This window comes from Zea mays, chromosome 8 (genome assembly GCF_902167145.1).
Source record: "Zea mays cultivar B73 chromosome 8, Zm-B73-REFERENCE-NAM-5.0, whole genome shotgun sequence".
In the NCBI taxonomy this organism is placed as follows: Eukaryota; Viridiplantae; Streptophyta; class Magnoliopsida; order Poales; family Poaceae; genus Zea; species Zea mays.
The window spans coordinates 156,986,603-156,999,813 of record NC_050103.1 but is presented as its reverse complement, the minus strand read 5'-3'; the positions used below and the strand labels follow the sequence as shown (position 1 = coordinate 156,999,813).

General features: G+C 43.8%; 1 protein-coding gene across 1 annotated transcript; it reads right to left on the bottom strand.

The window, feature by feature from the left end:
* Positions 1-2,751: 2,751 nt before the first annotated feature.
* Positions 2,752-4,233, bottom strand: LOC100282955 (uncharacterized). Its single transcript, NM_001155860.2, has 4 exons — positions 3,861-4,233; positions 3,515-3,734; positions 3,329-3,374; positions 2,752-3,244 (listed from the first exon to the last, which is right to left on the bottom strand). Exons 1-4 carry the CDS (start codon positions 3,985-3,987, stop codon positions 3,164-3,166), a joined length of 474 nt encoding a protein of 157 aa, NP_001149332.1. The 5' UTR covers positions 3,988-4,233; the 3' UTR covers positions 2,752-3,163.
* Positions 4,234-13,211: the final 8,978 nt, after the last annotated feature.

The following is a 13,211-nucleotide window of genomic DNA, read 5'->3' as shown; positions in this document are numbered from 1 at the left end:
GGGAGGTAGTTAAGCAATCACAGTATAAACTGCAAATGAGTATACTCAAAATGGAACCTCGACCTCGAAGGAGCAAACAATAATTGAATCATTGTTGTGTACATATAGAAAGACCAATATATCTGAATATATACATTTAGAAGTGGTAGAATTATTAGAATAGGCACGTGTCTGCAGTATTAGAACATTGGTTTTGATGTTTTGAGTATATGATAAAATTTCTGTAACTCAAGACGAAGCCAAACACACTAATAAAATAGCCATCTTTCGTCCAGGCACGAAATGTAGTAATATGATAGTACAGACTCTAAAGGAGTAAACTCAAAATGGAAATTCGAAGGAGCATCATCTAATAAAGAATCCAAATCGAGTGGTGACATCATATTAGCACATGTAGACCATATATATCTGTTTCTATTGGAGGAGGAATGAGAATAATGTAGTAGTACTAATGGCAATAATAAAGGTAGTAATAATAAAAATAACATTAATGACAATAATTAAAGTCATCAACGCTTGCATTTGATCGTCGCTTAGGGCCTGTTTGTTTACTCCCTAGATTATATAATCTGGATTAAATAATCCTAAGAGGCAAACAAACAGTCCAGCTTATTTGCCCAGATTATATAATCTAACCCCTTAGATTATGATAATCTATAAGCAAGTGAGGAGGTGCTTATTTCAGATTATTTTTTCCCACTTCCCCACTACCCTTTCAAGTTTCCTAGAAATTACCCACCATTGCCATTATAATCCACCGAATCGTTTTTTCCTTAGATGAAGAAGGTGACATGAAGAATACCTTCCGTGATAATATTACTAATGCAATATTTGCCAATGTCAATTGAATTATTTTTTTTCAAATTATTTATGTAATAAATTATGAATACTCAGAAACGTTTGTTACATTGTTTATCTCATATATGAGTTTCAACCTAGTACAAATATAGAGGGCATTCTTGTCTTCCTCATACAAAAGAATCCTATTAACAACTCAAATAATCTGGGTAAACAAACATGACTACTCAGATTATATAATCTAGATTATATAATATAATCCTCCAAAAATAATCTAGATTATATAATTCATGGGGATAAACAAACAGGCCCTTAATGAGCTAGCAGCGGCCGCACGGAGATATTAATTGGATGCACATGACGTTAGGAAATATATGACATATATATCAATATGTGTGAAGGGTCGTTGCATTGCAGAGAGGGAGGAGGAGAGAGAGACGGTGGGCGTGGCTGTGACAGCCTTTCTCTCTGCGTTTGCTTTGTTTCCGTTGCAGATAGAGGAGGCAAAGCGTTGTGGCGGCCGAGCATGTGTCAGGGAAGAGAATTTTTAAAGCCACGCACGGAAGTGGAGCTCGTTCGCTCGACCATCTGGTGCACGCAGTGCCGTCATGTTTCAAACCCACAGCATCGATTTCTCCTCGCTCTTGGCCTCTCTCGGCTCTCCGGCCTGCGCCTTGGGCCTCTGCCTCTTGGCTCTTTAACAGACAGTTCAGAGTTGAGATCACATCTGAATATCTGGACGATCTCCCGGATGGCCGGATGAGAATGAGGATGACTGGATGAGTCTATTTGGAGGCTGCCAACCGTTTCCCTTCCAGTCCACTTGGAGGCTACCAACGACCTGTCTGCCTCCTTGAGATCTTGAGGATTAGAGGAGACATGGTTAGAAAACTTTTCGTACCTGGGTGAGCAGACGAACAACGGGTCTTCGAACTCATGGAGCAGGAGGGGTCACGACGCGACGACCGTCAGCACTGTTGCTCTCGCTGACACAGGGACCATAACGCTTCTACTATATCCCCTTGTCGATGGCGTGACCTCTCACTGGAAGAATCACGTGGCGTGGAGAAGAGCGGGGACGTTCGGGGAAGGAGGGCCAACGGGGCGGGGACCGCTACCAGGGTCGTCGCCGCCGCCGACGGAGAAGACAGCCGCTACCAGAATCACCCTTTTTGATTGTGTGTTTTTTCAACTCGTCTCTGGAAGGTACCAGAGTCTCCCGTGATGTCGTGCTGGCTGCTGAGCCTGAGGAGATGTCTCATGGCCGTGTTTGTCGAATCCAACGGCTAAGAAGAATTCAGGAGACGTGGACACATGTGGTGTTAGCTTTGCGTCGCGCTCTATTATATAGAAATTTTTGATTGTGTGTTTTTTCAACTCGTCTCTGGAAGGTACCAGAGTCTCCCGTGATGTCGTGCTGGCTGCTGAGCCTGAGGAGATGTCTCATGGCCGTGTTTGTCGAATCCAACGGCTAAGAAGAATTCAGGAGACGTGGACACATGTGGTGTTAGCTTTGCGTCGCGCTCTATTATATAGAAATTTTTGATTGTGTGTTTTTTCAACTCGTCTCTGGAAGGTACCAGAGTCTCCCGTGATGTCGTGCTGGCTGCTGAGCCTGAGGAGATGTCTCATGGCCGTGTTTGTCGAATCCAACGGCTAAGAAGAATTCAGGAGACGTGGACACATGTGGTGTTAGCTTTGCGTCGCGCTCTATTATATAGAAATTTTTGATTGTGTGTTTTTTCAACTCGTCTCTGGAAGGTACCAGAGTCTCCCGTGATGTCGTGCTGGCTGCTGAGCCTGAGGAGATGTCTCATGGCCGTGTTTGTCGAATCCAACGGCTAAGAAGAATTCAGGAGACGTGGACACATGTGGTGTTAGCTTTGCGTCGCGCTCTATTATATAGAAATTTCGACCGGCTTTGGTTGCACTGAAGGCGAAGAAAGAGAAGCAAGGGGAAAGTGCTCACGTTGATACTACTATCTGCACGCCGGAAGCAAGTAATCACCACGTCATCATGACGTGTAGACATATTGACTCTCCATCTCCGAAACAATCAATGAATGACACGGAATGACGTAACCAATCGGACGCACAAGATAAATCAAGCAGCAGCGGGCGCACACACACGAACAGATAGATACACGTACGTGTACATACGTACTGCCTCTCCATGCATCTTGGAAGACAGCCCAGCCCACAACGACACAGCGAACCGAATGAAGTCACATATATAGTACACGCGCTGCCCCGTGAATCCGATGCACGCCCACTCAATCCGACAGACACACACGTACGGAACCGACGACAAGTCTCCATTCATCAGTCACTGCCTCAGTGCCTCCGGCCAACACGGTGATCGATTTTATCTCAAGCCTCCGTGAATGGCGAGCAGGTAGAAGAGCTGCGTCGCCGACAGGATGATGGTGAAGGACTCCATGCATATCTGCACACGAGATATATAGCTAGATCATCGGCTCAAGAGGAGGCCATATATATATTGCCCCATCATCTATCGATCTTAGCTTACCAGTCTGGCATTCCTGCCGTGCAGTTCAATCTCCTTCACCGCCAACCTGAGACCAACAGCCCGGTCCCCCACGCAATGCAACGGGAAACGGGTCAGCAAATCGATCGACAATTAATGGACCAACACACACACACACGTACACGTACTACGCGTCTACGCGGGACCCGACATACGTAACGTACGTACCCCATGGCGAGCAGGGTGAGCGTCCACGCAATGAACCCGGCGGAGGCCGCCGCCGGCAGGCTCTCGGTGCTCCAGGCGCGGACGTGGTTGAGCCCCGCCAGCGCCGAGCCCGCGCCGACCACCCCGGCGATCACGGCGAAGATGACGAAGAACCCGGTCGCCGCGTTCCCGATGGGGAAGTTGATCGGGGAGAAGTGAGCCGGGAGGTGCAGGCCGGTGCCTGCATATAGTATATGCATATATATGCGTCATGCAGCGCCAAAGAACATACTACATACAGTTACTGAGTTACCTTACCAATAACCAGCTGACGGACGAAAGCATTTAAACGAAGCGTTTATATTACCGATGAAGAAGCCGTAGTTGATGGCGTGGTTGATGGCCCAGCCGCCCACCGCCGCCACGATGACGTACATGCACAAGTTGAGCACCAGCAGGAGGCCGGCCACCGGCTTCATGCCCGCGTTCGCCATGGATCCTAGCTATTGCTCTGCTAGCTCGTCGATGGCCAAGCTAAACGAGCTCTCTCGACTGAACACGGACTGAGCTCGCTCGCTCTCTAGTCTCTACGCCTATACCTAATTTTCTGCTGGCTTAAGGTATATATCATCTGCAGCTGGGTGCAATGCAACCCCGTGCATATATATATACACACCGCACGAGCACCTCGCTGGCGGTGGAGAACGAAGCAAATGCAAATATACTAATGCTTTCTTTTCACTAGATTATGCACGGGATGGGATAGGGTAGAAGAAGCTACCTGATGGCCAAGCTTTGTTCCTTGCTTCCATTGGCTGCACTGCATGCTTAATGGATTGTGCGAGGCTTATACCTCCTCATCATTACGTGTGATCTGTGGCAAACGTGATGCTCAAGGCAAGAGAAATAGCGGTAGCCCCGCCGTCGTCGGGGCCGGCCTTCTCAGCTTATCTATCTATCGGTCGGTCGGTCGTCTGCAGTCTGCAGAGATCCTTGGTTCGTCTGGAAGCTTGGACCTTGGGATGGCTTCCGATGTGCTGCTGGACAGGACGGCAGAGGTACAGCCTATTCCCTCCCAGTCCGAGGCAAGCGTCGATCCTTTCAGTTCGGTTCAGGGCATCATTATTCAATCGCTTTATTCCTTTATTTACGGCGAGAAGAAGAACGACGCGCTTGCAGGCTTTGGCCATGGAATCCGTGAGCGCTTGGGAGACGTTGCGACACACGTCTCGGAGATACTATGCCAATTATCGCTAGCAGTTCCGTCTGTCGTCACTCGTCGCAGATCACAAAATCGATGGTCAGATTATTGGATGACAGATATACACGTCCACTTATTCTCAACAACTTTATACTAGGAAAAGTTAAATCTGCACTTCGATCAAAAGCACACGCCAGACGTCTTGACATCCAAATATCTTAAACCTTGATCCATCAAGAGCACACGCTATTTCTGGAGGAAACAAAACATTTTTACTGAAGACTAATTTGGAAACCTTTCCTCAATCCCTATCTTATTTGTAATGTTCCACGGATCCAAAAAAGCTATTGCAATCATAGGCCTGCTAATGGCAAAAAATCCAATCCACTCCCACCCATACCCAAATCTAATTACTTTGATATACATCCCACACCCAACCAAAAATACTAGAGGAAAGTTAAACTCAACCCATCCAATAACATTATTGATCCCAAACCAACCCGTAATTGGGTGGAAACCCATGGAAAACCCGTGGGTTTAGCTTATTGTCTCACATTAAGCCAACTGCATACACATTTTAAAAATCACATTTTAAAGCAGTAAATTAATTCAAATAAAAAAGTTTTCAACTACAAATTTGTATAACTCATCATGATGTACATTTTATATTTTGAACATTTCTTCATATGATAAACTAAAAATAAATTTGTTCATAAAACCTATCTCTCTCTCATAGTTTATGGAACTACGAGAGATATGTATAGAATTTGTGCATATTGTTAGAACTATCATGTGAGATGAACAAATGATCAAACAACCAAAATAAACTTTGTAGATCTTTAAAAGTTATAGAAGTTTGTAGTTGACAACCTTTTTATTTGAAGTCATATTGTCAACGAAAACTATGCCTGAATTTTAAAAATTTAAAAGTTGAATTTTGAAAACAACCTCGAAAGAAAAAACCACCAACATGAAAGTTGTAGGTATTGAAGAGTTATGAAACTTTGTAGTTGATAATGTTTTGGTTTGAAATCATCTTGCCATACAAAACTATGTTTGAATTTTGAATTTTAATTTTTTCAAACTACCTCGGATGGAAAAACCACCAAAATAAAAGTTGTAGGTCTTGAAATGTTATGAAACTTTGTAATTGTCAATTTTTTTATTTGAAATCATCTTATCATTGAAAAATTCGTGTGAAGTTTTCAAATTTAAAATTCAAATTTTGTAAACGGTCTCGGATGTAGAAACTATTAAAATAGAGTTTGTAGATATCAAAAAGTTATGCAACTTTATAGTTGGTCACATTTTTAAATAAAATGGTACTGATAAAATGGTATAATATAGTATGTTGTGTGTGACTAAAGAAATCAAAGACTTTTCTAAACCTGAAATAAAATGGTACTGATTAAGGTGGTAGTCTGATTGGTGAATACCCATGGAAACCCATACCTATACAAATCCATCTATACCCATGGGTATCCACCATTTTGACCCGCAATATAAAATAAACCCGCCCAACCCAACCCGTTAATAGTTAAAACCCATCACAACCCACCAAAACAAAACCATTTCTTAAACCCACCTAAAATACCCATTTACACCCACCCCATTTGCAGGCCTATGCAATCATGAAAAAACTTAGGACGAAAGTGGGTGTAGGATAAATTTAATATTTTAAAATAGATATGTATGAAGTTTAATGTTGATATTTTTTTATGTTATCAAGCACGTTATTACTATTACAAATAGGAATATTTTTTGCATAAATTGTTCTATGCATTATTTGCTCCTACAATAAAAAAAAGTGTGAAAAATGTTCATGTCCGAATCTGTATCTGAATTTTATATCTAACGTTTGAGAAGATATATATGACAAATTTGAGCTTTACCTTTTATGGATCTTTACAAGCTCAATGCTAAAAACAAGAATACGAATTTGTATAGCATAATCTATACCCTGTTTATTTGCAAACAAAGAAAAAAGACCTAAAAATGATATCCGAATAAGTATCTATTTTCATCCCTCTAGAGGAATCCAATTATCAAAGTATCCTGCAAATTATAGGGAGACCTATCCCAGCCCAAAACTTACTTGAAACTGAACCAAATAATTTGGAGGTATGACATGGAAGGAAAATGGGGGTCAATGATTTCCTCTACCCCCATAGAGGCGACGCAGTGTTTGCTACCTCTCCAATTCCTTCATTTGAGATTAACTCACGTTTGCAGTCTATCTTGGAAAGCTAACCACATAAAAACATTGATTTTGTTAGGAAATTTGCTCTTCCAAAGTTTCTTCATTTCTCTTGTTGGTAATTCATTGAAATGTCATTCTAATGTACATTGATCCTATTGTGTAGTTCCCGGACTTGTGTAGACTCCAAGTGAATTGACCATCTTTCCCATTATTGTTGTGCAATGAGTAATGACACTAGGGTACTACAGGTAACCAAGGAGAATGATGAGTGAGATATAGAGCGAGGGCGTAGGTTGGAGTATGGCTACTAGCTAGCACATGAGAGATATATAGAGATTTGGACCATTGAATACTTAACACCCTAGGTCCTCTTTGTATATGATGGATTGATAAATGTTGAGGTGAAAAAGGTTACATGCTTTGATATTCTTTGAGCCCCATGTTCGACTAGCTACTTTCCTTTTTTTTTGTTTTGGTGAAAAAGGTTACGTGCTTTGATATATTTTATATAGGGGGCTCTATTTTGTGCCCTGTCCTGGGTCACCAAATTCTTAGAACCCGACCTGCTTAGGCTATCTCCAGCAGACTCTATATCCCACTCTCTATTTCAAACTACGCTCTATAAACAGTGTGGTCTATAGCGCAAAACAATATTTTGCATGTCTATATATATCCACGCTGTAGCTGGATATGACCTTAGGCCCAACTTTTTTGGATTTTAGCCCTTTTGGGTTTTTTTTTTGCACAACTATGCCCTTTACAGTTTCATTTCAAAAAATGGACCCCAACCTCGGCGCCATCATCATTGGCGCCGAGGTAACACATAGTGGCGCCAACATAATTGGCGCCAATTTTTCCTACGTGGAAGCCGATGCGGCAAGTCCCAGGGGGTCGGCGCCATAGATCTTGGCGCCGACCCCCTTGACGGTGGAGTCCAGTGCTATCCAGGGGGGTCGGCGCCAAGATCTATGGCGCCGACCCCCTGGGACTTGCCACATCGGCTTCCACGTAGGAAAAATTGGCGCCAATTATGTTGGCGCCACTATGTGTTACCTCGGCGCCAATGATGACGGCTCCGAAGTAAGGGTCCATTTTTTGAAATGAAACTACAAAGGGCGTAATTGTGCAAAAGAAATCCAAAAGGGCTAAAATGCAAAAAAGTTGGACCTTAGGCTAACAGATGCTGCTAAGTGCTAACCAGTTGCACTTGCACCGTTCCCAGAAAAAGAATGGGCGAGAAACATAAACTGGACCGGCTGATGTTTTGAAAATTCAAATGTAACACCGACGGAGGAGACTCCAGACTTGTAGGCTACACACAAGCGGGCCGAAACTAAGGAAGAAACATGGCTCGTCGTGATTGCGAACCACACTCACCTAACTACCGTGGGCCGGGCCACCGATGAAACCTCTGCGTGCAGGTGCCGCAGCTAAAATAAACAATGATTTAAAACTAGTGAGGAAACATACTTTTGTTTGTTCAACGCTACAGTATTTTAATGCTTTTATATACCAGCAATGTCCAATCGCCATCAAAGTTTTTTTTTCTTTTCCTTTACGGGGCGTTTGGATCCCTTCATTTTAGAGGAATTCAAATTCACTCAATAAACTAACTTATTTAGTTTAGAATTTGACATTCCACCACTTTCCAAAGTTCAGATATAAGCCTATCTCAAATTCATGGGGTGAAGGATGGGAAATGATTTTATGCATTAGTAGAATTTGTTTCTACTCTGTAACTTACATGACATATTTCGTCTCACTCCTCTATAGTAAAAATGTAACACATAAATATCTCCGATATATTGCTAATAGTAGTATACAAATATATTTTGTATAAAACTGAATTATCTTAATTGATATATGCCTAAATTACTATTATTATAATGGAATTCAATTCCAATGATCCAAACGGGGCGTTAAAGAAAAAGGAGAGAAGAAACAACCTTCAGCCCACAGCTCAGATAAACGTGTGTTTGGTTCACTGTATGTATCCAGAACCAGAAGACTGTCCCTGCACCCACTCGGTAGGCATATTGGCATCCGTGTGTATAGGCAAAGTGTACAGATTTGCCTCTTGAGCAGGCAAAATGTTTTTTTATATGTAGTACAAAAGGGAGAAGTTCATTCTACCTCTTCGACGCAAGCAAAGCAAGCGGCTATGTTTTTTATAAAGAAAGAAAGAAAGAAGGCGACTTCAAAGTCCCAAGTATCTGAAAAAAAATATCTCGAGCACGGCCGGTGGCCGGTGCGGAACCGCCGAACCGGGGGAGTAACTGGCTGATCCGTGATATTTATTTGTGTCCCAAGTCATGCCCGATCGTCATCCAACGCCGGCCTAATCGCGCCCGGCCTGGACGTCCGTCCGTGTCGGTCAAGCAGCAGCGTTCGTTCGCTCGCAGTCCAAAAACGCACTTGCTGAAAAGGACGTGTGCGTCGAACTTTCACAGAGAAAGGCAAAAAGGTGGGTGGGGGGGGGGGGGGGGGGGGGGGGGGGGGGAGAGGTCGCCAAAGGGCGTGTGTCGTGTCGTGTCGTCTGCACGCACCTTTGGGATGGCTCAGCTGGTTGACCTCTTGAGAAGGAGCCAGGCCAGGATCCAGTCTGTTGGAAGTTCCAACGGTCAAGTCGCCGGGAGAGGGAGGGCCGCCGGGGGCAGGAGTAGGACAGGTCAGGTCAGCTCACGTGTGTGCCGTCGTCTGCCGACTGCTAGGCTGCTAGCGACTTATAGCGAGGAAGGGGGGCGAGGCGAAACGCCCACGCTTGTTCCTGCGGCCTGCGCTCGCCGCTCCATTTGGAAACTCGCACACTGATTTATTTTTTCACCACCAATTGTCGTTTGGTTTGTTTGCATGTTCGTTTAGTTATCTGTGCCAGCTTATACTGCTTTTATAATGTTTTTGTCTCTATAGCAGTCTAAAAGTGGGCTATTCGCAACGGATTAAAGTCGACTTTTGCCTGTTTACAGCGGATTAAAGCCGACTGTTTGGACTGCGGCATCTGTATAGCTGTCTTTACATGAGATAAAACGTGAGGCTGACGTCGTCGCTGGAGTAATTTGCTATCACTTACTGCTAGGTCACGACTGCACGTGTGCTGCTGACTGACCTTTCTCTGTTTACACCAAGCAACATGGTTGCAGGTTTCCAACCCCCATGTGTAGTGACTACCACTTACTGCTACTGAGATCCGATTATTCCGAGTCCCTTCCAATGCACAAGGAAAGAAGAAAGAGCGACTGAGAGGCCTTTGTCTGCAAGACCAACATGCACACCAACGAAAACGTGGACGGAATATGCGCCCACGCGGATCCGTGCTGCCCTGTGGGTGCCTATCACTACACAAGCACATACAAAAAAAAATAGAACTTTTTTTCTATAAATGCATAGCTCGGACCTTTTTACAGCAGTTGAATGGGTTTAGCTTCGAATTGAACCAATGCCTCTCCAAGATTGGCCGGCCATTGAGGACCGGCCTGTCCGGATGAGTTTAAATAAAGTGCCGGGCTGCCGGCGAGGGAGGAGCTTAGTAAGTACATCGGCGGAACTGTTTAGAAGTATGACCACGAGAAACACGATATTTAACAGTAGCAACTTGATCTCGAACAAAAAATAGAAGTCAACGGCAATGGGCTTCATACGAGAATGGGACACGGGGTTGGCGCTAATATAATTAAGTGGCACTTACAGTTACAGGGGCGAAGACTGGGGCCAGAGAGTTTTTTTTTTTTTTTTTTTGAGAAATTCGGGGGGGCGAGATACCCCACCTTTTCATTGCCAACATAAAGGCTCATACATGAGTTAGTTACATGTCGGTTAAGCTGTTACAGAGGGGATTGACGAAGAGAATATCGAAACCCATGCAAGGGTTACATAACTCTACTGGGGCCAGAGAGTGGCGATGTCCCCCAATTCTCTCCTAATTCTACAGGAGTCACTAATTTTCTTAGCTAGTCATCATGTAAGCCCTTGTTCAGTTGCACAGCAGCCGGAGAGGATTACGAATGGTTAAATCTCTTTCTATTCAATTTTGACTAGAAATGGATTTAGTCCATCTAATTCCCTACGATACATCTTAGATCAAGCATGCTCTAAATAGACTAAAATACCTTCATAATAGTCTCCCCCAATCTGATATGTCTCCTCTAAACTCAAATCCTAGCTTCTCCACTGCGACATACATTGCCACAATAGATGACTAGAAAATTCATGATCCAACTGAGTTCCAACCGTGCTTTATTGGGACTGGAGCCCAATAAAAAAACTCACCTTGATTTGGTCTAAGTAGAAAATTAGGCGGCCACAGTGCGGCGGTGAAAAAAGAAAGAGAAGATACTGAAAGCTCTCTTCTGGGTTTTGGTGGTTTGGATGACAACCCAATTAAAGGACTAACAAGTGTGCTAAGTGTTGAACAGGTGCTTAATGCAAAGCTAACAGGGTTCAACACAAGTGAACAAGTGTGATGGTCCAAAGACTGGATTATCTATAGATAATGGACATCACAAGTAAGATGGACATTGCTTAAGTGAGACTCGGTGTGCGTAACTCAGAGACAATCGATCAAGCCAAGGATGGAGGCAAGAAGAGGTTCGAGGTACCGAGTGCACGGGAGAAGGTCAAGGAGACCAGGAACCCAAAGCCAGGGTGAAGAAGAAGACTTGCAAAGTCAAGGTTGATCGAGTTAAGAAGAGTTATGGTGCATCAAGGATCACTACATAAGGACATGACTTACAACCAATGAGGTAACATCTACAATTATGTGGTGTAAGTCATAAGGCTCAAGATCAAGCTCGAGAAGTGAACGGGGGTTAGGGCTCAGATATGTCAATCTAGATCAAGTCAAGTTGACTTGATGGTTTAGAGTCCAACATCGACCTCAAACAAGCCAAATTGGGTAAAACGATGAAAAAGGTTAAGTATGTAAGGTTTGAGTGTTCAACCATTTTGCATACACCTCTTACTACAAGTTTGGTGCTTTGGTTTGCTCTCTAACTCTTTCTGTAGAGAAAGTACCATTCTGAGCTCTACTGGAGGAGAAACAGAAAAGCTAGGAGAAGAACAAGAAAGATGTAAGTTTCTAGGACTAAATCAATTGGATTATACTCTAAATGTGTTTGTTTAAGTCTCAGGAAAATCCTCCCAAAAGTTGAAGTCAAACGGAGAAAGAACGGAGGAAAAAGCACTTAGTGTGCTGTTGGCTGGTGCACAGGACAGTGAATAGTAGTTGTCCGGTGCACAGGGCAGTGAATAGTAACTCTGTCCGGTGCACAGGACAGTGAATAGTAACTGTGTCCGGTGCACAGGACAGTGAATAGTAACCTGTCCGGTGCACAAACGGATAGCTGTTCCAGAGAAGGAAACTGTCAATCAGATCCGTTACTGTTTACTGTCCGGTGCGCCACCGGACAGTCCGGTGCACCCGCAACCAGGGAAGGCTGGGAGCTTCCAAATGAAGCTCTAACGGCTCCTAGGCCATTTGGGGCTATAAAAGGGACCCCTAGGCGCCTCAAACAACAACACAAGTGCAGCCAACAATTGTATACATCACTCGGATCGATTCTCTCTCTCCCTCTTGTGTAAATCTCTCTAGTTTGTGTGAAGGCAAAGTTATAAGCCTTTAGAGAGTGGAGAGGTGCTGCAAAGAGCTAGAGCAAAGTTTTGAGCGCATTGTTACTCTGCCGGAGTGCTGTCAAGAAGATTGTGAGCAGCCGCGGCTTTGTTAAAACCCAACTCAACATAGTGGAAGGCTCTATCTGTCATACTGACAGATCTGAGCAAACGGAGGAAGGAGTTGAAATAGACTCCAAGCCCAGGTGTGGCTAACTCCAACGAGGACTAGGCAAGCATTTCAGGCTTGGCCGAACCTCGGGATAAATCCCTGTGTCTGTGTGCTCTGCTCTGTGCTGTGTGATGTTTCTCTGTCTTATTTGTTGTTTATACTTGCACTTCAATATTTATATGTGGTATAAGCTGTCTTTGAAGTGCAGGGTATTTTAAGACAGGAACTTCAATTCTGTTGCAACCTACTCGAAGGGTCTTTCATTCCACTGCGATCTAATCTTCGAGTAGAGTAAGAATTTCCAGTTATAAAGTGATTAATTATTATTCGCCTATTCACCCCCCCTCTAGGCGACATCCAGATCCTGTTCCCGGGCATAGGGAACTTTCAGATACAAATAATGGCTTTCAAGAAATAGATCAATGACATCGTTATGGGCGTATTTAATTGTCCGCGTCAGGAGAGTCAGACTTTTACCATGCATTAACTATGGCTGAACGTGTGTTTGGTTCGCTGGTGAGGTCCAACTCTGACCCTAAGC